This window comes from Trichoplusia ni, chromosome 23 (assembly GCF_003590095.1).
Source record: "Trichoplusia ni isolate ovarian cell line Hi5 chromosome 23, tn1, whole genome shotgun sequence".
In the NCBI taxonomy this organism is placed as follows: Eukaryota; Metazoa; Arthropoda; class Insecta; order Lepidoptera; family Noctuidae; genus Trichoplusia; species Trichoplusia ni.
In genome coordinates, this window is record NC_039500.1 from 3,370,753 (window position 1) to 3,398,491 (window position 27,739).

General features: G+C 36.5%; 1 protein-coding gene across 7 annotated transcripts; it reads right to left on the reverse strand.

Moving 5' to 3' along the window:
- Window positions 1-1,428: 1,428 nt before the first annotated feature.
- On the reverse strand, window positions 1,429-27,512 carry LOC113504710 (tubulin polyglutamylase TTLL5). 7 transcript variants are annotated; one of them, XM_026887115.1, is made up of 19 exons: window positions 27,291-27,512; window positions 26,623-26,724; window positions 12,170-12,780; window positions 11,949-12,088; window positions 11,608-11,825; window positions 11,258-11,410; window positions 10,828-11,041; window positions 10,348-10,604; window positions 9,699-9,898; window positions 9,399-9,471; window positions 8,946-9,090; window positions 8,440-8,662; window positions 8,215-8,371; window positions 7,961-8,098; window positions 7,363-7,513; window positions 5,641-5,807; window positions 5,058-5,249; window positions 4,487-4,528; window positions 1,429-3,055 (listed from the first exon to the last, which is right to left on the reverse strand). In XM_026887115.1, the coding sequence occupies exons 2-19, from the start codon at window positions 26,718-26,720 to the stop codon at window positions 2,911-2,913; spliced, it is 3,324 nt and encodes a 1,107-aa protein (XP_026742916.1). In that variant the 5' UTR covers window positions 26,721-26,724; window positions 27,291-27,512; the 3' UTR covers window positions 1,429-2,910. The 7 variants fall into 7 exon arrangements, with proteins under 7 accessions (XP_026742916.1, XP_026742917.1, XP_026742915.1 ...); XM_026887116.1 differs by having other exon boundaries at window positions 5,641-5,792; window positions 7,357-7,513; XM_026887114.1 differs by having other exon boundaries at window positions 7,357-7,513.
- Window positions 27,513-27,739: the final 227 nt, after the last annotated feature.

Sequence of the window (27,739 nt, forward strand, 5' to 3'; positions counted from 1 at the left end):
ATACGTCATTGGACCGCACAATATGTAATAATTTGGAGTTGTGCAAAACTAACAAACAAGTTAACACTGCTCACTTAAAACTAATAATACTTGTAATAAATACCGAGAGAAATTATAATGTCATGAGATTCTTAAATAAAATGCGAGCATGCGCAATGGACGGTAAATCTTATGAAGTATGTTTTTTTCGAGTGTGTAATATCGTTGAATTGATTTGAAAAATATATTGAACTATCACTACTACATTTCATTAAAAACATTTATCGCAAATGCTTGATAATTTATAGTAAATACAGATATTAAATTAAAATTATATTAAATTAAGCAAATAAATACTTGGGAGACTTTGGCAGTTGCGCACTGTGACCATGTCGACTAGCATATGTTGTCAAAATCACATCTAATAGGCTAAATACATAAGATAAGGCGCGGCTTACATAAGTTCTCGCGGGTTTACACGAATATTATAAAAAACGCTTAATAAATTTTATAACTAATGACATGTTGAAAGAGATTTTTTTCCTTACCTCTCCCTATTATTGCCTATTTATTTGGCTACTCCCATTCATCCACATGATGGAACCTTTCACATACTTATATTACTATCATCATGAAAATACCCGCGTATATAACAAGTACACATTCAAATTCTAAAGTTTTCACAACTTCCTCATAGTAATATTACATTCATGCTATTTAAATTCACAATCAATGATATTTAAAACATGAAGAACACATATGCGGTAATTCGTTCGAGTGCCTTTTTCTGTCAGCGAGATTGAAGCAACGTTAAAACGACCATTAATAAATATAGTCCAATTTGAAGCAAAAAGAAATACATACATAAAATACTGTTGGCGTCGACGTGAGCGACTGTTAATTTGGCCATCACAAAACCAGCTATCTTGTAAATAAATACTATTATTTTGTTATTTGTGGTTAAATTTGATGTTAACATAAGATATTGTCATACGCTTTTTTTTATACTTTTATCATAAGTTTGCATCAATTATTTGAATATTTTAGTTACTATAGATGGCCAACACGGTTCAATTTAAATAAGTTGGGCTTTATCGGATTTAGAAATAAGAGTGCCAGTGGAAAGAAGATTAAATAACCATAAGATCTTCTTAATTAATACAGTGCTTAATTCTGTATAACTATATAAAAATACCGCATATGTGTCGAATAAGTATTCTGTTAAAGAGGTGCACATAAGCGAGACTGTAATAGATAAAATTGCGTTGTCCATAATCACAAGTCGGCATCTGCCTGGTACATCACTACATCAGTCTAAAACTTGTATGACGAATATGCAACTGGCATGGGTAGAAACAAACTTCTTTACTAGTCATTAATATTAATGAACTCTCCAAATATGAAGTCTTTAATAATCTATTGTGATATTAAGTATCAAGAGGTTTTTTCTTTGTTTATTCAAGTATAGCCAATTGTATTGTCTTGTCAATTTAGGATTGACAATAAATAGCTTGGCAGAACTGAAGACAGTGTTATCTAAGTAGCCCGAGGATATTGTAATATACTAAATGGCAGCTTTAAGTCAACAACTAATATTAATAGTTCTTTTATTGGAAAAAGAAGAATAATATTCTCAATTTCCAAAAATAAATGTTAATAATGGATCTAGAAGAAAAGGTGTAAATAAAAAAAAAACTGAAAAGATTAGCAATACAAAAGCATGCCATATTCATTTACCGATTGCTGGTGATTGAGACAGAAAAAAAGAATATTTTAGCTGAATGCCTGTGCCCCATGCCAGTTTCACAGTCGTAAATTCTACCAAAACAGAACATCGACAACATAGCACCTTCAGATCATTATATCTAGTGCCAGGTACACAGTAAATACAAGTATGGTATCATATAATTATTGCTAACCCTAGAAGGCAGACCGTGCAACATCATTGTACTATTTGGAAGGCAGCTATAACGGTTCATAAAGGATTTATTATCACACTACTGATTGACTGGGTAGACTAATATTACGTTGAAAGAGAGAGAAGTATGCAAGATAGCACTAACTCTTTCTTCTTAAATGTAAAGCGAATAGGCGTTTTATCGCCAGATCTGTAACAAATTGCTACGTGATTGCAATAAGGTTTATTTTTCTACGATGTTTCTATCACATCTGAAGTTAAGTGGCAGTATCACTTCAAAAATATATTTTATACATATTCTTCTAGATTTGGTATTGTTTGTACATTTTGGATGACAATAGAACATCTTCAGGGTATCTTATAGCTAAGATAGATGCAAATGATGATTAGGAGTGGTAGAGGAAGCTAAGGCAAGGATAAAAGTATTAAAAGGGAACACGACACTAGCTAGACTAGCGGGGACAAGCGAACACTTGCTTTTTCTGAGATGTAGAAGATTTTGCTGTAGCACTTTAACTAATGTGGACTTTAAAACAGTAATTAGTAGAAAATTTTGCTAAAATCTCTCGTAGACCCGTCTCAGTTGGAAATATTCGTATAAAATTGATTATTGTTAAAAGTATATAACAAGCAAGATCATTTTTCATGCCATTTAGTAAACGGAAAAGGACAGAATTTTTACCACATAATAAGACAATTTGAACGCGTAGTTTGAATTTTTGACGCGTATAGAAAATATGGGATATCCTTTTTGAAATGTCGAAGATATTCAAAATGAATTGGTGGTCTTCTACCATGGTATATGACCAACTGAGACTGTTTAATAGAGATCTTTATTACAATATTTATTTATGAATGCACACATTATTTCTTCTAGTTCGTTAAGTGTGGTTTATAACTAGAACTATCTTTTAAGGGGATCAATTTTAGTATAGTGACTTAAAAATAAATTTTGAGTAAATTATCATAAGGTACAGCATATCTTCTACGTCTTACTGTAACGGGGACTGTTGCTATGACCTCGCGTACTTGAGGGCTTGCGTCAGAGGCTTCTCCTCCTTCAGGGATTCCTTGAGGACGATGTCGGAGTTGGTGAAGGGGGGCTGAGGGTGGTCGCTCTCTGTGTCTGTCTCTGAACGGCTCTGGGAATCTGTGGACCTGCAATATAATGAGAGAATATATGAGATTGTAAATAGCATGATTGATTGTATCCACTCACGTTACCTAGTTAGGTGAAACACGCCTGAAAAAGGAATTTAAATCTTGTGTAGCAGTGTTATTTAATTTGTGCTTTATAAATGGGTCTTCGATATCGAAATTACCAAGAAACAGGATTCCAGAGTCTAAACAATAATATACATTAATGCTTAATCATTACCAACAGTGATGTGTAAATCTTAGCTTTAATAGTGCAAAAATATTGTGTTCTTAGAAAAAAACTTATATGATAATAGGTGAACATGCTTTCACACGTGTGTTTCTACCTTACGCTGCAGTTTATTGGAAGCGTCACACGAAGGAACACACCGCTACTCACATCACCGCATTATTTTGTTTAATCTGTAGCTATGCAGTTATTCCTGAGTCTTTGGTCCGTTTCCCCCTCCTCACACTTTTGTCTATGACCCGAGTGGCCGGGTCGACGCCTTTCCCCACTGGTAAGCTATTTGTATTGTTTTTGGTAAGACACGCAAGCAATAGCAGTAGGGTAGCCCCGTATTCATAGTTTAATTATGTCATTTATATACTGTAGAAACGACATTTTACGATTTTTATAACTGATTCTTGTTTGTTATTAAATGATGTACAGGTTTACTCACGCGTATTTATCAGGGGTGCCCGACTAGTTTCGGACCCAACCGGAGTCCTTAATCAGAGTAAACCGTTACATCATTTAATAATTAATCAGTCTCACGATAGTTTATTATAAAGATACTTGTTTGTGTAAACGAGTGTTTTGAAAATGAGTTTTTATTTTTCAAACCTGGTTAGAAAACTTATATCTTAATGATTTTGTTTAGAAAATATCGCAATTATTATTATTAAATGACAAGCCATGACGGTGACTTTTACAAAGTTTTCATGTTATGAATAATGGGCTACACTAAACGTGGTAAATATGATTGTACAGTCAAAATGAACCTTAAACACTAACACATAAAGCTGACACAACAATTTAAGTTTCAACATACACATATTAATATACAAAAAAATATTATTAATACACAAAACGTATACATATATGTGTATGTTTCATAGTTTATTAAATGTTGGAGCAAGCTGATATGAAGAAAAGATTGCTAGACCAAGACATAAGGGTTTTCAAGCAACCGTTAAAAGATTGATGAGTGAATATAAAAAAAGTTTGCAAAAATTTGAAAATGGCAAGACGGAAAGAGACAGAGAAGTATTTAAAAATGTGCAGTCATATTTCTAGTAGTCCCACAAACAGGTAAAATTTATGTCCTCACACACTAGCCTAGCGGGCCTGTGAATATGTGTTTAAATAATCATAGTGGTTTGGTAATTATAGTAGATATTGAGTGTGTTTGTGGGACCACCAAAAACGTTGCGTATATAATTTAGTACCCCAATTTAGCTGCCGTGTTGATCCAAGTCGTCCACTCTGATCTGAGGGCCAAACATAGCATGTTCAATGTTTTATTCATATTTAAGTTGTATTTGTCGCTAAAGCCAAATATATAAACAAGTTGTATAAAAGTTTAAGTAAGAAATAATATCAATAAACGTTTTATTAATTCCTGTTGTAATTATTTTTCAAATTTATGACTTTACACTAGGCGAACTTGTCGCTGTGCTAGAAGACCAGATGTTGCTAGGACTGATTTTAGAGTTGCTCTGCATGTCGGCGCTGATAACCAAAATGTTTGTAACTCTTGAGTCATTCTTAAATGACATGACTGACACTTGTGATTGCTAAGTATTTTCATATCAGACCTTTGGCTGTCAACTCCAATGTTCGATATAACTCTAAAGCCGGCCTCAAATAATTAGCACCAGTTAATAACCATACTATGATCTGTAATCTGATAACAATCACACTACATCTAAACAAAATACATTATTATCCAACCTAATCTAATTCCAATTACTTTTTATTTACTCTGAAACCTATTCTATCATTAGTAAGTCTGTGTACCTGTACTTCCTGGTGTTGATGGGCGAGAGGCAGGCGAGATGCTTGAGCAGCGTGTGTCGGGCGGGCGGCTCCGCGCAGAGCTTGGCGGGCGGCAGGTCCACGCAGAACATGTTGCGCGCGTCGCCCAGGAACGTCGTCTGGTAGTTCTCCATCTTCAGCTGCAGCAGGAGCACGTCCTCTAGGTCTGCCTCGCTGGATAAAACAGTGAAATGGGTATATACTTATGCTCGACGACTAAGGTATTGCAGTTTAATAACTCATCGATCAACATTATAATAGTCAAGTATGAAATCTGAAAACGTTTAAATCATAAGATACGACGTCCGAAGTGAGGCAACAGTTAAAACTTAGTAAACTCGAAAATAGCATATCGTGATAGCACGGATAGCCGAGTGTTTAAGGTAGCTAAACCAAGTGTGATCCATGAATGCTTGCTCTAAATCTGTGTCTTTGTGCATGTGACTTGAAAAATTGTGAAAGCACCGCGGCACAAGGATTAAATTCCTTAATGCGGACGCAAAAATAACCCTTAAAACTGTTCCCATAAAGTCCATTAACAGTCAATAAATAGTTGTAGACTCACCTAGCGGAATACAAGAACTGCGCGAAGTGTATATTAGAGACGCATCCCTCCTTGTCCTCGCTGTCGGTGTAGAGGTCGGTCTCCCTGTAGTACATGTACAGGAAGTCGTTCAGCTGCTTGGCGATCACCGCGCACCTGTCCTTGTCGCACATCTTCGCCGGCGGACCCTAAGAACTCCAGGATTAATCGGTACAATAGGGGCAAAGCACGATGTTGGTACGTAACTAGGTAACTATACAGCATTTTGTTTAGGAGTTTAGAAAGGTAAACAATCATGGTGTATTTTTGTCAACACTAAAGATTAGATTATCTTAAATATGTAAAAACAAAACAATAATGAAAGGACACACTTAGATTATTTACCTTTTTTAAATTCGTAAACGAAGGCAGTATAGTGTATGTTCAAACTACCTTATGTGGATGTTGGTCTTATTTTAAAAACCTCTGGTAATTAAATGACAAGAGTTTTTAATTAAATGAAAACGGTGTCCAAGAAAATTTAACATTACAGACAGGCACCGAACCTGTCACTCTTGGTTAAAAGCACTAGGTGCGTTATTTATTACAGTTATAAAAGGCGTCGAAGACAGAAATCGAAGGAGAAGGAAAACATGACAGTAATTTAATTTCAAGACTAATTCAATAAAGTAGTAAATGATATAAAAGATACATTAAAAGCGTTTTGCATGCGAACAAAGCTTAAACGGTGTACATACATATTGTCAAGCCAGGTCCCTTGCCGGGGTAGGCAGGAGGGAGGGAGAAAAGCATAAGTTAGTACTGAGGATCTTCAAATGGTTTGAAAATCATTGTTTTTCATTCTGAGATCCATTATTTCCTTTTATCAACAAGGTTTATCTGAATTTCAAGTTAATTTATATCTTTTCCATGGAGGTGATACTGGATTTAATATCATATTAATACATAAAATATAGAATATTTCAGTTGGCGATGTGCACATCGCACATGCAAACACAATATCAACATATTACATAATAATTATGAAGTCTCCATACCATCCCAGATTAATCAAAACACATTTTTTATTAATGATACGATACGAAAACTTCATTATAAGTTAGTTATACATAATAATACCTTTAATGAAAGCACAAATACCACAAATCCGACCACAAATACACTCGCTGCATAACACAAACTAGAATTAGTAAAACACACGAGTTAGTAAGCATATGTGTGTAAGTGAAACCGTTTAATAACTTATGTCAATAGTATTAAACAACTTTTGTTTAACCATACTTTAATCATAACGTTACATTTATTAGTGGAAATAATAAATTCATATAACACACGCATAGGGCCCTTAAACAGACGTGGCTCCATCTAGAATAATCGACTTAATTCTAACGATAAAAGTATTGACAAAAAATACTGTCAAAATCAATGTGATGGAAATTAAAATTGAGCTAAAAAAAATCGTAAAACAAAAGTTATTTTTGTCTTATTTTTTTAACACAAGTCATTCAACGTCCACAAAGTTGAGTGTGTGTGTGTGTGTGTAATCAGCCAGAGTATTCCTTGTTACGCGTTTTATAAATAGTAGTGACTTATGACACACACGTCACTTACTTTTTATATAACACCCACACATTACTCATCTAGTATGTTTGTAATGTCCGTATCTGTACAAGTGTTTGTGTGTAGTAGTGTGTATGTGTGTGTGGGCAGTAGTGCGGGCATGCTTAGAGGCGTCACCTTTACATTGTAAGGCATGCGCAGCGAGGCGGAGGCGCGGCGCAGGAAGCGCAGCACGAGCGCGGCGTGCTGCACGCCCAGCTCGTTGCAGGGCGACGACACGCGCTTCAGCACGTGCGTCAGGAACAGCCCGAACGCGCGCCGGCCCTCGCCCATGCTGCGCGGACACACAGAATGTAGCTATACCCCTCATATACTTGGACGTAACTTAATACACAACACGCATTCAGAGGATATAGTACACTGTTCTTCGCAGTCGGCTCCGTTTCGGTGCCACGTTATCCGATGAACTACGGAACTTAATGGTAAAAGGTAAATGCCCGTAAGATCCATGCTGATAATCAAGCATCGGAATGTGTAGCAACGCATAGATACCACATGAGAATACTTCTAGGCTCGAAGACAAGAAACATTTCTCCGAGCTCTAGCGCTAGTTAATCCCTAAAATGTATTCAAGTAACTTAACTACCGTAATTCGCTGTAGAAAAATGTCGTTCCGTACATTTGACTGATTCGATCAACACTAGTCGACGACAGCTTCGAATCAAAAGGAACTATTAGACAAATATATAACATTATGTATCCGTATTGTATTGGTACTTACGTGAGCTTCATGCCATCCATGAGCTGTCGTTTGACCAGCTCCTTAGCGCGCCTGGTGTCGTGATGTTGCGGCGTCGTCTCGCCGAGCCACACCGCGGGCGCCTGGCATGTTATACTTACCGCTTCGTAACGTTTTAACCTAAAAATTTATTAAGATTCACTATTCTGGTTACTATAATTGTTTTGTTTCGGTAGAAAGTTGCCTTCAAATATTTTTTTTGGTATGTACGAGTATAACAATGTCATAGTACCGACCTTTGCGGCGTATCGGTAAGGCTGGTGGCGACGGTGGCATGCTGGAAGTGCGGCAACACGTGCGAGTGTACCAGCAGGTTGTAGTTATGCTGGACCACCTGGTACGGGATGTTGTTGTTCAGCGACGTCGAGCACACCGGGATGCCCGTCACTGGGTCTGTGGAACACCAAAAAATCATAAAGGTATGTCTTCGGCTGCTGTGTAGTAGCGGTTGAGGTACGTACCGAGGTACTGCGAGTACTTCTGCCAGGAGTTCTGGCTGGGGAAGATCCTGACGAAGCCGCCCCTCCTGGCGTACTGGGCCCGCACGGCCCGCACCAGACGCAGCTCCTCGCCGGTGAGCGCGGACAGCGCGGCGCCGGCGCCCCCCGAGCCGCCGCCGCTGTTCTCTGCGCTGGTCCGCTTGCCGCGCACGAACACGTTCTCCGCGGAGTGCACGCGCCGACACTAAGTTACATCAGTCCAATGTTCAAATCGAGCCAAGGTAATATAGTTGATTTCTTAAGCTCGTGTTCAACCACGCTTCAAAAGAAGGAGAAATGTTCGCAAAATTTCTCAAAGAGTTAGCGGGATCCTAACATTCAAATCTCGATGGCAAAATCCAAGAATTCCAAACTGCTTATATCTGTGCTTGATCGCAAAAAATGCGAGTAAGAACAACTCTCCAGAAGCGTGAAAAATAACAACTTCCACAAAACGTAAAAAAAATAAAAATATTTTTAGTACTCACCGCCCCAATCCTCATTTTGAGGGAATTACTTTGCGTGGAGATGTCTGCCTTACTCATGGGGACAGCTGGTAGCCCCACCAGGGTGAGGGTATCAGCCAGCAAAGCCGACTTCACGCGAGCGTCGAGAGGACTCTCGCATGCAAGACTGAAAGTTCCAAGGTAGAATATGATAACGTGGTAGTTGACAGATGTACTGGATCTAAGGATCTACTTAAATAGTAAAAAACTTGTCTAAATATGATGCGACTACTGTCAGTTGAACTTATCTATGAAGACGATTTTATTTTAATTCGTGCTTTCTAAGAAGCAAATACAAAGGTGTTTTTCATAAACAAAAGCCTAGTTTAGTCTGTCCTAAGATAAAACAATTGGGTTAACTATAGCCTTCATAGCATTTCGTATCCTTGACTCTAGTATTACGAAAAATACAATGGTTAAGTAATGGTGTGTTACCTGGGCGAGAGATTGATTTCAAGCAGCCACGGCTTCAGCATGTCGTCGATGAGAATATCATAACCGAATAACTCTGAAATAAAAACATTGTGGCCCATAGTTGTGACATATCATTACACCCAGACTATTGAATTCTGGCGTTGGTACTTTCCACTTAAATAACACTCACCAACTTTTTATTATTCATAAAAAGCGTGTTGAAAAAGACCAAAATTTAAACTGTTCTTGGTCCTATTGCCCAAAATATCAACCGTCCAAATATTACAGAATACAACTAAGAACAAGAAAGCAAATACTTACCAAAGCAGTTAAAGAAATTGGGCACAAAGACCCTGGCTGCCGCGGTGATGGTTTGCGCGGAGGATAGGATGGACTTGACTACCAGGTCTTCGATGGCTGCCATCAGAGCGGTGGTGTTTCGGCCCTGCTTCCGTAAGTGACGGAGTAGGGCAGAGAGCGTCCACTTGTGACCTATGTTGCCAGCGTTGGGGTCGTCACATCTGTACCACACGTGAAAATTTCGACATGAGTTTGACAGCTGTTAGGGGTAGTCAGAAACTAGAAAGTCCGACAACAAATATGTTTAAGGGGAACAGTGTTGGCCAGGTGACTAGATTGAGGTCACAAAGGCAGTCGCTCCTTGTAAAACAGTTAGAATAAGGGTTACACTGGAAGCCGATCCCAGCATAGGTGGGAAAAGGCCACGATGTTGAAATCCGAGATGCGTTGCAAACATTGATATGGGTTAGGTAGTATTTACCTAGTAATTCGAATTGTGACAAATTGAAAACCATGAAGATGTTAGTATGTCTCACGGAAAAAATGGCGAAGAGTAAAGGCTTATATGTTTTTCGTGACCCATCCCCATGGCTCATTAATTCATACTACATTAATACAAATACACCCGGATGGGCTGATGGTTATGAATGGTTCACTTTTAGATACTCACTTGATGTAATCCGTATGATATTTATTGATGCTGTAGTTACAGAGATGCATGCAGGGGTTCCACAGGTTCTTATTGGTTTTATCATACTTGACAGTGGCAAACCTCACGAGCCCCTCCTCATACAGGTATATCAACAGGGGGTCTATAGACGTCACGCACACATACAGCCGGAGGTCGCACTTGTGACCACCGATTAGAAGAGGTTTATCTATGTATTTTGCTACTACTACATTCTCGCCTTTTGGTATTTGTTCAGGCTGTAAAGAAATGTTTCTCTTAGAATATGTCTTGTCTAAAATGTCTAAACCTCAATTTTATACATACATGTCACTGAAACAACTTCATTATAAATCAGTTATTTGATTCCGACTCATCATAAGCCTATGATTTTTCTGACTGTATATTTGTTATAAAAAACTCTACATAAATACTACAGATTTTTTATCAGTGTATAATTATGACTATCTTGAACCGACTTACCGTGTTAACAATATAAATGCCTCTGCCCCGGCTCGAAGCCGCCGGCTTGACTATCCAGGGTCCTTTGGTCCTGTAGTGGGTGGAACACAGCTCCTTATACTCTGCAGGCATCAGGAAGGTGGTAGGAATGAAGTCGAACTGCTTCAGCCCTCGAAAGTATTGCATTTTCTCGATGTTCTTAAAAAGTTTGTCTTTACGAGTCAACTCGTACGACCTGCAAAGAAAATACTATTATTTATTTTGCAGAATTAAAATTCTTACGTTAATGTTTGGATTACTGAATGTAGATTCCTGAAGTGAATATTTATTCAGATGAAATACATAAGATTCTAACAAACACTCCTATTTATAGCTTCTTCATGTATATACCTACCTATTTGATACACCTCACTGGTTTTATAAGAAGGACCTAAAAGTTGAACAGATTTACCTGGGGAAATGATTGACTTTCTGGTTAGGGTTCAATGCTTGGAGGATATCGAAGGGGATCATGAGTGCTGACCACATGAGCGTCCAAGAGTTGGAGCTCAATTCCGCTTCGACCAGCCCGTGGCTATCCAGGAGAGAGCGGAGCAGGCCCGGCCTACAGCGAAGTACTGTCAATATTGTTGAATTGTGATGTTTGTGAGTACGAAAGTTATGAGGGAAGAACTCCAGTTTGGGCGAAGCAACAAACGTCTATCTGTACATGATAAAATACCTACTTATCTACTAATAGCACTAAAGACCAAAATCCAATAATACTGACAGTAATTCATCTCTCTCATTCCTTTTCCTCACCTAGGGAAGTGGTTGACGCGCTGGTAGGGCGACAATGACCGCAGGACATCGGGCTTCGGGTGCAGTCCTGACCACAACAGGTTGAAGTCTTTCGACTCCATGACGGCTTCCTGTAGCCCGTGAGCTTGGAGGAGCCGGTGCAGGAGTTTAGTTTCCGTGTTCACTAGCTTATAGGTTATTTTGAGGAGACGCGCAGGCATGTGACTGCTTTCTAAGACCTGAAGTTACGGTTAGCTGGTTGTAATTAATTAATATGCTCTAACAAACTACCTATTCGTATATCGATCATTAAATGAATTTAGGCTATAATCTAGGTATGCTGAAGGACTAAGATCACTCACCTTTACACTCTCGACCTCTTTCACCAAGAGGTGTTCTGAGTCATCACTGTCAAGCGCCGGTGAGTTAGCACGCTGCGACACCGGCGTCTTGCGTTTATGCTTACCTTTGTTCTTCTTGCCTTTCTTATCGTCTTTGCCATCTATACGAACAGGAATGTTGATGTAGCTTACAATACTATTTCAAAGTATCAATAAAATAGGTTATGTAAATGAGAACAAACCTTTGCTAGTACCATTAGGAGGCGGTTCTTCCGGGGGCTTAATGTTAGCTGTTGTATTCTCGATGTTCAGGTGTTTCTTCAGCGTGATCTTACTCAAGTCGTTTAGTACGTCTTCAATGTCTCTCTTATGTCCGAGTACGTCCTGACCCTCGTGACCTTGGTCCTCCACCGGTATAGTCTCGGGGATATTCGTATCGCTAACGTGTCTCACTATATAAGCATGCCCGTGAAACTTGTTGCTGGTTCCAAACGTTTCCATCACATCGTGCATTATGTTCTTTGGTCTCATAGCAAAGGAATGGGGCTCAGCGACTAACCTGCGTGCCATGTTCTTAGCCTTGTTTAAGAGTATTGTTGTCCCTGTGTTATTGCCGATGGTTTTCGTTTCTGACTCCATTGAAGGAGTCCTGGACGCGAGGACGCATGATCTGAATACCAAAACGGCTCCTTTAGACCCGAGAGGCCCTCCCGATATCCAGTCGGAGACGGAACCTTCGTTTTCCTTAACTGGAGCTTCTTCGTCATTTTTTCGCATGCTGTGTTCGTTTTGCTCGTCTGTAGTCTGAAGGCCTGAGGTCGACGGATTTTCGGTGTCTGATGATGCATGTGGACTACAAACATAAGATATTATAAAGGATTTGCTAAAATATATGGATGCCGAATGGTAGGACTACGTGTCTGTGGAATATGTTCTAATGATTAAGCATTTGAAAACAGCGTGATTCGAAAGAACACTTCGTTACAAATTGTAACATTTTTCATAGAATTAAATAATTTCTCACAGAAGCTTGAACAAGTGACATAAAAATTTAAATATTGAATGTATGCAGAGATCGAACCTTATGAGCTAAGTAAACCTGAGCTAACTCACTTATCACTACGCTATGTTTACCGTGGACAGTAAACAGGAAGTAAATTACAGCATTTATTTATGAGCGGTGCGGATTCCGCAGCGGGATGTCCCACAGCGCTTGTATCCACAACACAAAAATATTATCCGCCAAGCCTTAGTGGACGTTGGTGAGCTCATTGTTTTAGATAAAAGAGTCTTATCTAATAATTATAAATCTAATGACGCAAGCATTGTCTTAAAATTACATCATGCTAAGCCATACAAAACATGAACAGCACCAAATTCAAAACTCCGTTCTGAATTCTACAAAAGCTGGTCCTTTTATCCGCAAAGTACTAAGCATATCAAATCATTGTAACACGGGTGGGTAAAACTGGGTTAACAAGGGCGTTGCCAAATGCCATGCGAACATATGGCCACTATGGTCAATCAATGAGGCGATTGTGCCACCATAAATGGTGAAGGCTGGTATAGGTACATGCAATTCAATCAGTTCGTTGTCAACCGTTGTTACAAAGTTGTGTCTGCATGTGAATGATAAATACGTGTAAAAAGGCAGGTTATTTGAAGAAACGATGTCGCGTTCAATGATGGTATTTACTAACAATATGTCTTGTTAGCGTTTCCGAAGATGACAGACTCGCATGGTATCGGAATCAATGGAGTTTACTATTACCTATTACCTAACTATCATTTAGCACTTTTGAATCAACTTTTTGGGTGTTCGTCCATGATCTCTTTCCGTTGTACAAACTCATGAAACGAGTATATATTTTCTCTTTACACACTTGTTGGGATTCAGAACTAGGGAGAGGCCAAGGTTCCGCTGTCTGTCCGTCCATTAATCAGTTAGCAAGAATTTGATGAGTGACCAAAAATAAAATATTGTTAAAAGTAATTTGAAATCCTGTTTCAGTCTATTTGTACGGAACCCTAATGGTAGCTCGACAGAATCGCACTTGACTGGTTTTACGTAATAAATGCTGACTATTAATACTTTTGATCTACTGCAACCCCAAGTGACTTTTCAGAAAAGCAAATATTTTACTATTAACATTACGCATTTTTTTCTATTTGATAAACAGTTGTTGACATTCCCAACACCTATTGATATAATAAAATCATTTATTTATTCACACGCCGACATAAACAGGTGGTATCGGTAACACAGTTCTATATAAGGTCGATTATTACCAAGAATTCATAAAAAATAAGTTGCCAAGGCTGTATAAAGGCTGACTTATCGATTAGTTGAACAACTTGGTTAAATAATAGTTGTAAATACTAAATAGTAGCTAGGCATTAATAGTACTTTTGGCATAACTCCATTTTAATTTTCAATTGTTGTAATATTTATTCAACATTATTATTATTAATCACCTAGTCCGATATTTTCCTTTCTAGGGAAATTTTCACAGTCCCTTATTAAGGAGTCGTGCTCATCACACTGCATATGCCTGGTTCTACCACGTGGTCTGGCAGATAGCGAAAATAAAAATTTGACATTTTGGATACTCAGTTAATTTTAAACTGTCCAAAAAAAAAATTCACGTGGTTCCCACTACATAATGAAATTAAATAATCTCATAAATCTCAATAACTACAGTTTCAGTCACAAATTATATTAGCAGACAAAAACAATAAGATGGATAAAAAAACATGAAAGACAATGCAACCAGTAAAACTTTTGCATCTGATAAAATAACGGTCACCTGAGTGCTTTTGGCAACCGTAAATGATAACGGAGCGTAAAATTAACGGGTTGACGTGCTCACTACGAGCTGTAAGCGAGACTTTTGCAGTTGTGTGAGCGGGACACCACTATACGATGTGTCAAGCGCCATCTCGCTTACACCCCGGTATTTCTCGTGGTTTAATATCTCATGGTACTGGTACTGAAAAGTTTCGTGTTAACCACATGGGATCGGTGTCCGCGAATGTCTCGGCTCTCGTGTTATGTGCCCGTAAACTTGTACTGACGGAAATAAAACATTTATGTGCTTACTGTTTTGACCAAGGATGGAAATTTTGGTGAACGAATTAATTTCTTACTTTTTTGGGTACAAGAGGAGTTTGATATCTATATAAATGGGTGTATATCAAAGTGAACTCAGACGCTATTGAAGAACCTTCCGTTGAAGATAAAATAATTAAGTAGGGTATTTGGCTAAATCTACTGGTATAATAGATATTGAATACGACTTTTCAATTAATTACATCATTAAAAAGTAAGGAAAATAAAAAGCACTTAAGAATGGTAGTGGGGCTAGAAATATCACTTACTAGAAAAAAATGTACTGGTAAGTGACGTCACACGAGATTTTAAATCACTGTACCTCCTTAATTTTTTGTTTGCGAGATAAAAGAATAGACACTTATCCAATATTTTTTGGAAATCTTACTGACTAAACAATTTATTTTTTGTCAAATGCCTAATTATTCTATATAAAACAGTAACTTATAACAATCCCTAACCTTCACACTACCATAGTTCCACTACTAACTACCAATTCATATTATCTCCACGTATCCCATCGCTGTAGTAAATTAGTTCTACTCATACTAATTGCATAATAAACAAGTGAAGCTGTACGCGGCATTATCTCGACAAGACGTTTAATCACGTCACTGTTTGTATGTGAGGCGTGTGGGCAATCAATTATTACTTGTTATATTTGTTTAATCTAGACAGACTGAGTATGGAGTTAATGACACTTGTCCCATTTAGCACATTATAATTTTAAGAGATGATTATCAAATTAAATTATAAATATGGTTTGTAATTCTCGTAATGTTATGGAAAAGGAACTAATATGCAAGGGACAACTAAAAGCGGTAGATTTCGTAATAAAAATCCTAACAGCTTTTTGTGAAGAAAAAACTCCATGAATATTTTTTTTTCATAGATGACAATTTAATGATCTGATATTATTCAGATAGCGAAATAAATCAGCTAATTGACAATATATCAAAGAGTCTTCATAAAAAACTCATGATTATTAATGACGGTATGTCGCCAAAAAACGACAAATGAATAGCCGACGTAAAATATCTAATCATAAATTCTAATCAGATTCAGTATCCCTATTTGTGATGCGAGAGGCAATAAAACAAAAATAATAAGTTTTACAGTTTATTGAACTGTAAAACTGACACTGTCACTGTTTAGAATTGAAAAACTGCTGGTTGCTTGAAAAATATGAGGAACGATTACTACTAGCTAACAACTTAAATGTAAGTGGATCTTACATCTGAAACAAAAATATAACGCCAAGTTGGTTCAGATAAATAATTTTAATCGGTGTTCTAGTTTTTATTAGCGATATTTTCAAAATGATTTATTACAAAAGTAATCCCATATAACTTCATAATCATCATAAATAGTATAAAACAAAGTCGCTTTTTCTGTCATCATGTTGTATGTCCCTATGAACGCTTAAATCTTTAAAACTACGCAACGGATTTTGATGCGGTTTTCAACAAAAGATAGAGCAATTCTTGAGGAAGGTTTTAGTGTATAATAAGTTTAGGTTTTGTGTAAACTGACAATATTACAACGATATTAGTTAAACATGTCGGAAAAAATTAAGCCATTCGAGAGCTTTCCTCGAGAACGCTGCCAAAACCTTTTGAGTTACAACAAAACTATGTATGGCGGGTTTGTACCTCTTTAATAAATCTAAAAAAAGTCCGCGGTGGTATATGTCTATCTTCCAAGGATAACCCACAATAACCATTTTTATGTGTTTTCTTAATACAGTAAAATTATGGGTTATTTACGAACCTATTTTTAACAATACAGTATTAATCCTTATCCAAATAAATAAGTTAGATATATTATACATGTAATATAGAACAAAATTGCCTTTTACACTACACCAAAAAAGTGAATAGGTAATGAGTTATCGTAATATTAAAATCTCCGCGCGAGAAATTAAAAATCGATGAAACGTAGCGAAGATATCGTTGGCATCTATATACTAATATACTTATACTAATATATAAAGCTGAAGAGTTTGTTTGTTTGTTTGTTTGAACGCGCTAATCTCAGGAAATACTGGTTCAAATTGAAAAAATATTTTTGTGTTGAATAGACCATTCATCGAGAGAGGTTTTAGGCTATATATCATCACGCTGCGACCAATAGGAGCGAAGAAAAAGTCATAACTTATATCTTCTAACCACGCAGACGAAGTCGCGGGCAACAGCTAGTAACTTCATAAATGACAAATGTCACGTGGCGCTCCCGGAATAAAAATAAAGTCCTTGAACTTGAGCGACACGGCCCAGGACGTGTTCCAATATTTTTTTGCAATGAGATTAGAATATTTTGATTTGAATGTACCAAATAGAATATACACGTGGAAATCATGTTTCAAACTCACAATTCGAGATCTTGTGATCGAACCCAATCCAAAAATTAAAATCAAAATTTAATACCTCTCCTTTAAATCTGTAGTCTTTGTAATCTTTACCACCATAATATACGTAATTAATAAATTCGTATGCACGTCATTCGGTCTGATTTCGTCGCGGCCATATCTGGCAACATTTATGGCTGAGTTTCCGCGGTGTGGAGCGCCGCCAGACGAATAAATTCGGACTTCGACACGCGAACCCCTCAGGCCTATGTTAGATGCTTAACTGTCCAACTTTACGAATGCAATTTACTTCGAAATCAGATTTCCGAATGGCACAATATGTTACCGATTGTTTGCAGACTATTGTAATCGTTTATCTATCTACATTATCTAGCATATGCTATTGGTTTTAATCTGGTCACGGGAGCTATTCTACTAAGCTAGTACTCCTGATAGGTACCAAGCAAAAAACACGCCTGTGTAGTTAACAATAGGTTGAAAACAAAAGTTCTCCGAGCCTGTAAATGTCCCAAAGACAAAGGCTTTTTCTGCTACGAACTGGAGCGAGCATTGATTACAAAACACAAAAGAAATCCTTAAAATACGTATTAACTATGGCTATATTGGGGACGTATAATAACTTGTATACTTGAACTAACTTTCATCCAAGTCTCAAAATGTTCATAACATGATAAAAAATACAGGACTAGCTTCGCAGCAAAATAGCGAAAAATTTATGAATATCATACAAGACCTAACAATACGAGTGGGCCTGCAAATTACCCTGATACCAGAGGCCGTTTAGACGGGGGGATGGTAACAATTTCCTCTCGACAATTTGACCTCCCTTTTTATTCCCTCCGGTGTTGTATAAGTGGCTCGTATAAGAGAAGACCTTAAAAGTGTGCGAGCGCTAGATCTCTATCGATTTATAGACCCTTTTTGAACAGAGATTTAGATAGGAAAGGGACTAAGGATAATTGAGATCTTTGGGATAAAATTTGTTACTGGTTTTTTTTTTAAATAAACGAAAATCAATAAATTTGGAGAGTCCAACAACTTGAGTTTGTGTATTTTTAACTCTCTGATTCCAAATCATTTTTTTTCTAAAACGTCACCGTGTGTTCTCACATTCATTTTCGTATCTTCAAGATTGTCAAGCATAAATTCCAATAATTGCACTTTCATAATGGTCTGATGTGTTCATTAAATTGCGATTCCAGAAATACTAATTTTATTAGCATTTTGCGGAAGTTCTGCCTTCCGCAACCGGAGCGGGCTGGGTGTTATTCTGCACCATAGTGGCTGCCGGGGATTTTAACAGTTACAAAATCGAACTAAAAGTGAAAATGTCTGGTCAATCAATCGTGGGCGTTTGTTGTGTAATAAGCAAGGTTAATGGTGTAGTACCTTAGTTATTTACGTTGGTATGGCAGAGGTATTTAAAATTATATTACATAATGGAGTTAAGTCCCACGTAAGTTATAAAATACATTATTACGAAATTCTTTCCAATAGCGCTGTTAGTGGCAGACTTACTCCTAAAATATTCATATACTTATTCGAGGAATTGTTATAATATTAATTTTAGTATTGTCTTTCAAAATTGGACGCAGATTTGTGTTTGCTAACGCGATAACTTAACTGTAATAACATGCACCGTTTTTTTTTACAAAAACAGGGTGATACTGATTTGCCTTTCGAAAAAAAAATCCCTAATAACCAGTTAAATGACTTATCAATAAAAAAAACCACCAGTCAACCGTAACCAGAGGCCTACGACCCGTGGGTTGTTTTGCCAAACGAGAGTTACCATAGTAACGGGAACTGACGTATCGATCCCGGGTTTTATGGCCACATGTCGAGGGAGACACCCTCGCTTTAGGAAACGATAGCGTGGAGCGAGAGACGGGTTAAAACTTTTTTTTTAAAGTAAATTTTATAGCCACGACGGAATTATGTAATGTATGCAGTTTATTGACAGTGAAGTCAATTTAACGTCATAAAACTTACCTGCTTAAAAATATATATTTACCCGACAGAAAACAAGGAATTATGTTTCGACGAGTTTTTCAGAACTCTGAAGTTTACTTTAAACTAAGTATTTTACTTATATTACGATGAACTTTGAAAGCAGAATGAAAGCCCCGTGACACAAGGATTAAACTATTTAGTACAAAAATCGTATCGGTTTAAAAAAAAAAAACCACATATTTTCTTCAGAATACAAAGAAAGAGCAGATAGTGATAAGATGAAATAAAATAATTATATGAATTCAATCACTCCTTATAAAACACTGGTACTTGGCCGAGTCCGGTTAGACTGGAAGCCGACCCCAACATAGTTAGGAAAAAGCTAGGACGATGTCTCTTTAAATAAAATGCATCAAATACCTCAATCTAATTACAATTAGTCCCAATATAGATTCACAAATACTTCAAACCAGCTGACTAACCGCTCCGCTCATCAATGAATCACCGGCCTTATATGCCGTGCCAAATTCGGATGCAAGCTACAATACGGTGCAAGTTGTTAGAACGGCGAGCATGCTTTCTGTTCCCTACCAAGACTTCATACACCAAAATCGTTGTACTTGTGAAGCAGGATAGCGCATTACACAACGTAGTGCACCATCACGCTCCGACAATTACAGGATTTACTTTATGAGGTAGTAGTAGGTGGGGTAAAGCTATTTACATTATAATTCGCATATATTTACCGGGTCATGTACATAATCCATTATGTTATTGCAGGGCTATATCGGTATTGGGTGTGTGCAAAGGAAATGGGTGCAGAAATAGATTAATTAATGGCTTTTTCTTCTGAAGCGATAAAAAGTATTATTGCTGTTTAATCAAGATGTAAGGCATAATAATAAGTGCACGTAAAAAAAATACTAGTTATTAAAACAATTAAGAATTATAATAAAAATAGCTTTACTGGTGCGATTGTATCGCAGTATGTTCTTATCTGGGCGATATTTATGTCCAAAGTTACGAATACAGGTTGAAACTAATGAAGCATCTTCAATAATAACCTATTCGTTAATAAGTCTCGCGACACTTTTATAATAATAAAAGTTCGGTTCCGTTTCTGTTCCTTTCTGTTGTTGAAAAACAGTCACCTGTCGTGTTTAAGACACAAAAATTAATTAATTATCCACAAGTGTGCCCTTATACACGTAGCCTAATAAGGCACATTATACACCGATTTATCCCTTTGTTAAAACTTTTGATGTCTGACTTGTCGAGAGAAATAATTTATTAAACGTTTGACCGTCAATTTAAATCCAACGATATGTTAACGAGGAAATGTTGAAGGAGTAAAGTTTGGAAATAAATTCTACAAAATTGGAAGAAACATTTGTTTCTCAGCACCATTAAGACCGCCAAGCCAATCGTTTTACCACTATACTACCGTAGTTAGGGCTATATTCGGTTATGATCCAATGGATCTTTCAGTTGAGTTTGAGAATAGTGCGTCACGGTATTCAGAATAAAATTATGATTGTAAAATTCTTGCGATTAGTCAATCAATGGTATACTTATTTAGTAAAATAAAATTCACGCTACTTTTTACATGAAGACATATCTTTTAATATTGTTAAAGATATCGTTGTCTTGGTCTATAATTGTAAATTGCTAATTCGCCCAATAAACATAAAAGCAGCAAAATATATCAACAAAAAATATCCCGAAAGACGCAAAAGACATGCACGTGAGTAGAAGTGAATAGAAGAGGAACTTAAAGAGTGAATGAAGATCACGGCAAACGGAAATCCGTAGTAACATCCATCACATAGAGATCGCTTTGACAGAGAGGCGTGGCTGTAAGTATGTATGCAGGAAGGAAATGAGGGCAGTCGTAAAAGCTGAGCCTATGACAATATGGTATATATTGAGCCCTCGACGCCGGTTGTAAACTTTATAGGAGTATCAATATTGGATGCCAAACGCGAGATGGATTAAGTTTTTCGCGCACAGATGTCGAATGACGAAAGACTGTCAGATCATTTTTGAAACGGAGTTCGGGAAATGGACAAAATTAAGATTTTGAATAAAAAAATATAGGTGTTTTTTATTTGGATTTAGATAAATCCTTGAGGGATTTTTGTATTATTGTTTTAGAAAAAAAATACTGTACATCATCGCGTAAGTCCTACTTATACCTTAAAACAACGTAAAAAGAAAAAATAAGCAAAAACTGACTCAAACTAAAAAGATTGGCATAGTAAAAGTGTCACCGAAAGTTACCACACTTGACTCAGAATAATGCTGTAAATTCTTATTTTCCTTTGAGAAACTAACGAAAGCTTTGAACGTAAATCCCGACCTAATTGGCCCTCTTCTACCCAAGAGCGTACATGAGTTAGCTCTCAAAACTTCAAAAACACGTGCAAATTTACAAGTTTATTTCCAACATACATTTATTTGCGACATAAGTTGCAATTCGTAAATGAAATGGAATTCAAGTCAATTGCACTTCACAAAGACAATAATCTAAATCGCGATTAGAAAATGCAATCAATTTCGATTGACTACGACCGATACCGCGACAAGCGTAAAATCTTTACGGGTATAACTCCAAGTACTCAGCCCGACAAAAACCCTCAACTACAAAAGAAAAACTACACTCGATAAAAAACGTAAATTAATATAAATACTCACACAAAAACCATGGCTATTTAACACGATCGCGTTGAGTCAGTGTCCTAAATATACATACGTAGTTAGCGTAGTAAATAAACAATGTTTGCGGAACAATGCGTTACGTCCGCCGCGGGTGACCAACGCACGTTGACTGACGACGGGAAGGAAGCAAGACGCGAACCGAGCATTACGCAGAGACTTATCGAAGTTCCCGCTGAGATCCCATTGTCTTGGGTTCGGTACTTCGGCGGCTGCTTCCAGTCGTTACTTAGGATTTCGGTGAGGTAATGAGAAAGGGACAGAATATTGACGTTTTCTTTTAGGGATGCTAGGAACGTGCGGTCTCATTTCGGAGAAGCTTTTTGCTTTTGTTTTCCGGGAGGAACTATCTAGTATCTTGTGATCTAGCTTTTTTGCTACAGTAGCGTGATTATCTGTGATAGTAGAGTATAATTGTGGTCCATGATGTTATGGGTTTTCATCGTCGATTTAAGTGCGATTAGCAGACGTTTTTACGATTTAATGGGAGGGTTTTCATCGCAATAGATAGTAACTAGCTTACTTTTGAGCCTCTAAAACTCTCTATGCGATAAAAGATTGAACTGAAAAATGTAACTTTTCAGATAAATCATTTCATAAAATTTTCGGCAATCCTAAGCAATAACCAGCAAATTTCTAGACGATTTCATCTCAAAAATAACCCAGACAGTACGCAGAAGACCAGACTGGTTATCCATAAAATTAGACGATGCCGGAAACCTTATCCCAACATGTAGCGACACCTACAGCTTATAGCTGACTATGCAAACAGCGTACAGCTAGGGATGTTTGGATTCAAGCCAAAAAGTTTAGAGCCAAGTTGAACTTGTTGAAAATTTAAAGGCGTTTTTGTTCTCATTAATGTTTGACTGAGTCTGGATACAAGGATCTCGTATTTTCGTCTCGTAGGATAGTTTATGTTTTACAACAGTTGAACAATATGATGTCATATGACGTGCTCATAAAGTAACTGCTAATGCTTTATCCTAATAAGTGCATAGTCTACTTAGTAAACGACGTAAAACTAGTAAATTTTAGAGAGATAGATGACTTTTGCTTTACAAAATGTATACTGTCATTAAATAGTGCACGTAGAAAGACTTTTCTTTTGCAGAACATATACATATATGAGCTTTCCCTTTCGGGGAATTTTGCATGAACACTGGTAAACTACTAGTCAGTGAAAACAAGACAATGTTTATGGTCCATAAATGTCATTATTGCGGTTATAAGGAGTCATTGGTATTCATGTTCTGTTTGATTGCGTATTATGAACTTAGTATCCCGCACCTTATGCAGATTTACTGGCTATTAGTCTTAAGGAAGAAACGTTGGAACTGAAGTTATAATTATTTACATAGTAGGATATATGACCAAAAGTCCGTCAACGTAACCAAAACAATGAAGATGATACAGTGAAACAAAATCTCGCGTGATGTCACTTACCAGTACGCTTTTCACTAGCAAGTGATATTTCTAGCCTCCACTACTATACGCTAAATCCTCTGAAGTGCTTTAATCTTCCTAAACGAGTCTTTAATTTTTGGAAACCTGTCTGATGAACTACTTACATTTTTTTTTATCAAATACCCTATTTGACCTTTGCTTGATGCATTTGCAGTGCTGAAATATTCTAAGCACTAGATTGCTACCGAGACCACAACTTAAATGTCAGAACATCTAAGCAAAATTTATAAGATTGCAGGTTCACTTTTCAATAAATAAGGAAAAGCTAAGGAACATGCAAAATATTTTATGTATGAGAAGCATTTTAATAACCCCAATAAAAAATGTATCAAAAAGATCGACGGTGCGTTTCGAGTAACTCCTTTAACGTTTCATTTCGACTCCCCTAATTTAAAAAAAAAACAACTTCTCGTGCACGAATCCCATTAATGTTGTTACATCCTGATACAAAATTGAAAAGAACGGGACTAATAACTTCAATGAGGTCACAGGGTATGTCAATGTTTGCATAGAAATTAATCAGTTTTATTGATTGGGGGCGAATGATGAATATGGATATTATGTAGAATGGCGATGCGGGTTAGTCGATATGTCAGGGCATACGTCATAAAGTGCGTTCTCTTTACTTGTAAAAAGTAATATGGCCTCCTTCAAACCCTCTCTTCTCTTTACGAATATAACCAGCGGTTTTTTTATCCCTATCCCTGTTTTTCTAAGACCAGGTAAATGTTCAGGCCAACGTCTTCAGGTAATTCAGGTGCATCAGGGAACTACTGCGGTCAGGATCTCTTTATTCATATTTTAAATGATAAAAAGTCGTCTATAGTGTTCGGACAGTCTCGTTGCCTGGCGCCTATGCCTTTGAAGTTTGAAGCTACCTATCAATTAAGAAGCAAACGTCTAAAACCATTAACACATACTGTGATATTCAAATCTAACTATTCCAATCTATTCTGACCTCAAAAATTATTTAAAAAGGTCAAATTAAAGCTATCACGCATTTCCCCCTAGTCAGTAACCTACGTAGTTCCATCAGAAACTCAAAGAAATTAAAAAACAAACAACCCATCACATAAAAGTGTCACGCGAGACATACTCGTTAACGACTATTTTTATAGTTACCTCCGCGTCAGTACACTAAGTGCTAAGTAGGTACTTCGCCAGTCGCATTAACTTCAATGGCAATACTAAATTGGAAAAAAGCGTGATACTTCTCTTCCAATATTTCTTTAGTAACGACTTCAAATTGATAATATTTATCTAATTTATTCAATCGTAGGCGTAGGGGAGTAGGGGCGATATTTCTTTGCGCCCGTGCTCAGCTAAAGTGGTTCTATAACACCGATGGTGCCCAAATCAGTACCTGGTACTGGCTTCGCCGGTTTTGGGGCAAATAAGGTCGCATTCACGTAGAGGCGGCAGCGGGAAAAATACAATGTTTTAAATTCTGTGTGAAAGTCTTACAATAGGACAACTAATGTAATTAAATGAGGTTTTGTATTGATAATAGATTGTTTAATATCCTCGGTTAGGTATTGTTTTGTACGATGTGTTAGTAGGATTTTTTCACAGGCGATGTATGAGTGGGGATACATTGCATAGATAAAAATTGAAGTCATATTCTGTTTTAATTATGGTCACTACTGTAATAGGTGAGTTAGCAGATCAGTCAAGGTTTCTAGTTGATCAAACTATACAGTACTTCGACGACACTGTCAGTTCCGTAACACTTAAGGGCCGATAACGCCGTATAGTAGCATAGTCTCAAATCTGTACTAACTTTATTTAGCTGAAGTTTTTTCGTTATTTTAGTGTTAGCTAGTCGATTTATTGAGGAAGGATGTAGGATACATAGAATCACGCTATTAGTATGGCGTAGAACCGTAATGAAATGAAACTATAGATCAGATTTTTTAAATTCCTAACTTAAATCTCAATAGCCACGCGGACAAAGTCACGAACTAATAAAAATAATGAAATGACATCTTATAAAAATAAAATAGCTTGTTTAGAATAAATTTCAAAGCGAAATAACAATCGATAGGTTTAACGGCAGATACCATTACAAAGAAATAATTAGAACATAGCATCAAATCGTTGTTATCGTTAACCGATTGGTATCCATGCCAAGACTGCAGTCGCTGGTAGCTGCATCGAAAATTAAAAATGTCTAGACTAAAAGTTTGAGAAAAAAAATATCTTAATTATTTTATGAAATAATAATACGACATGTCATCTTCATAGCCAAAAACAGATAGAGGGAGAAAAGATTAGACCGCCTTTGCCGTAATGAGGCACACAAATGAATCAGAAAAAAAAACTTGTCAATAGATCCTTGACAATAGTAATTAAAGTTAACAATAATGCCGTTGCTGTAGGTTACGGAATCAAAGGGATTCGTTACACAGCCGCATAAACAAATGCGGCCGCGACCTAAAAAGAAAACATTGAACATCGTATAAAGGAAAAATACGGCAATACGTTAATAGTGCGGCGAATAAAGCCTACAGCTACACTCGACATTTTATTTTCATTTTATGTCTTTATTACAGTTTGGACTTCAGGACTTTTGGGACAAACTTATCCGTTTTTATTGTAATATTTATGTTAATAGGTAGTTTGATTGATTTACTTTTTAAAGCTTCTTTTATTTTATTTTTTATGTATTTATGATTTTTTATATAGGTACTCGACTCTAAAACTAGTACAAAATATAACTAGCATGATCATTTTTAAATACATAAATTTATTACTGGTGAACCTGTGAATTGTATGCTAAGGACAAAAGGTAAATATGTAGGTACTATACTTGTTTTGATATATTTAATAAATTCTAAACTGATAAGCATAGCTGCAGTAGATGATTTAGTGATCAATATTAAAATATACTCTACAGTAATGTGTAATGTGAGATATTATTAAGACCCAAAAACATAAAAACCCATTCATTAAAAACAAAATTTAAAAAAGTATATTTCTCAATTAAATTTGAATCCTGGTTGTATTAAACAGTTTATGGATCTTATTATTTAGTGAATATATTTAAAAAATAAATAAAAATTAAATATACATAACATAGGAACCTGGTGTGTGGACGGTTGTGGTTGCATACTGAGTGTACTTTAGGAATGTCGTCTGGTGCCGGTTTTAAACGAGGCTCACACTCATCTTCTGGCTCCATGGCTCTTTTGTAGTAATAAAATAAATAAATATATTAATACATAACTAAAAACATATTATTACCTACTTGTGTGAAGTACTTAATATAATGCTAATTTAAATTAAGTTATGGAGCAACATTTTATTTTTAAAGTTTTCTTCAAGTTCGAAATTCAAAAGTTTTTAGTTGGAAAAAAAGTTTTTAAGGGATTAAATTGAACCGGCATTATTAATGTTAGGAAACTTTTAATTTCAACACTAAATATTTTTATCAATAATTAACTGATTCAAATAACTTTTTAGCAGGTGCGTCGGGGTACTTTACTCTGTTATAATATATAGTATTACTATATAATTTTATAAAATACGGCCGTTTAAACAACTAGAAGTATAGGGCACTTTCAACTGCAGAAATAGCCAATATATAAAATGCACTGGAAGATACCACAAGCTGATAATTAAGCTCTAAGCATACACACCGCATACCGGAAATACATTCACAAATCGATAACGTAATGCGGCATTATCCACAAATGTTTATACTTTAGCCAATGTCAAATTACAATTTTCAAAACATAGGTTATGTACTTACGACTAAGGCCAGAATCTCTTCGCCGATGGTACTTTCTAACGAAGTAAAAATTATCGACACTAAATTTTTCACATTTCTAAGTTTTCAAATTTTTTTGCTACTTTAAATTAAATTACAAATAACCCAACGAACTAGGTACTAAAATTTTGATAGACTTATTTCCATGTTTCAAATTTAGCATACGCACGCGCGTTGCGATTTTGTGAATTATTTTATCGATGCATTCGTAAATAACTATTTGCTAAAGTTTTATTGACATCAAGAAAAAAAATGTCCGTAAAAATAAAACGTTATGTTTTGTTTGGAGATTATAAATATCATGGATATTGCAGAACCAAAACTACAACAAGCTTTTATTTTTAGAAAGTCTCCCACAGTTTCGTTTGCCATTGAAAGCATCTGTGAAAGTATATTTTTATGACCTACACCAACAACTTCATGTGGGTATT

Excerpts from the sequence above, each read along its gene's own strand:
- LOC113504710 (XM_026887114.1), bottom strand. The coding sequence starts at position 26,720 with ATGGAGCCAGAAGATGAGTGTGAGCCTCGTTTAAAACCGGCACCAGAC. Across the intron at positions 8,099-8,214 it reads CTTACCGATACGCCGCAAAG|GTTAAAACGTTACGAAGCGG; the intron begins GTCGGTACTATG and ends ATAAATTTTTAG. Across the intron at positions 4,529-5,057 it reads ATCAACACCAGGAAGTACAG|ATCAGAGTGGACGACTTGGA; the intron begins GTACACAGACTT and ends TTTGGCCCTCAG.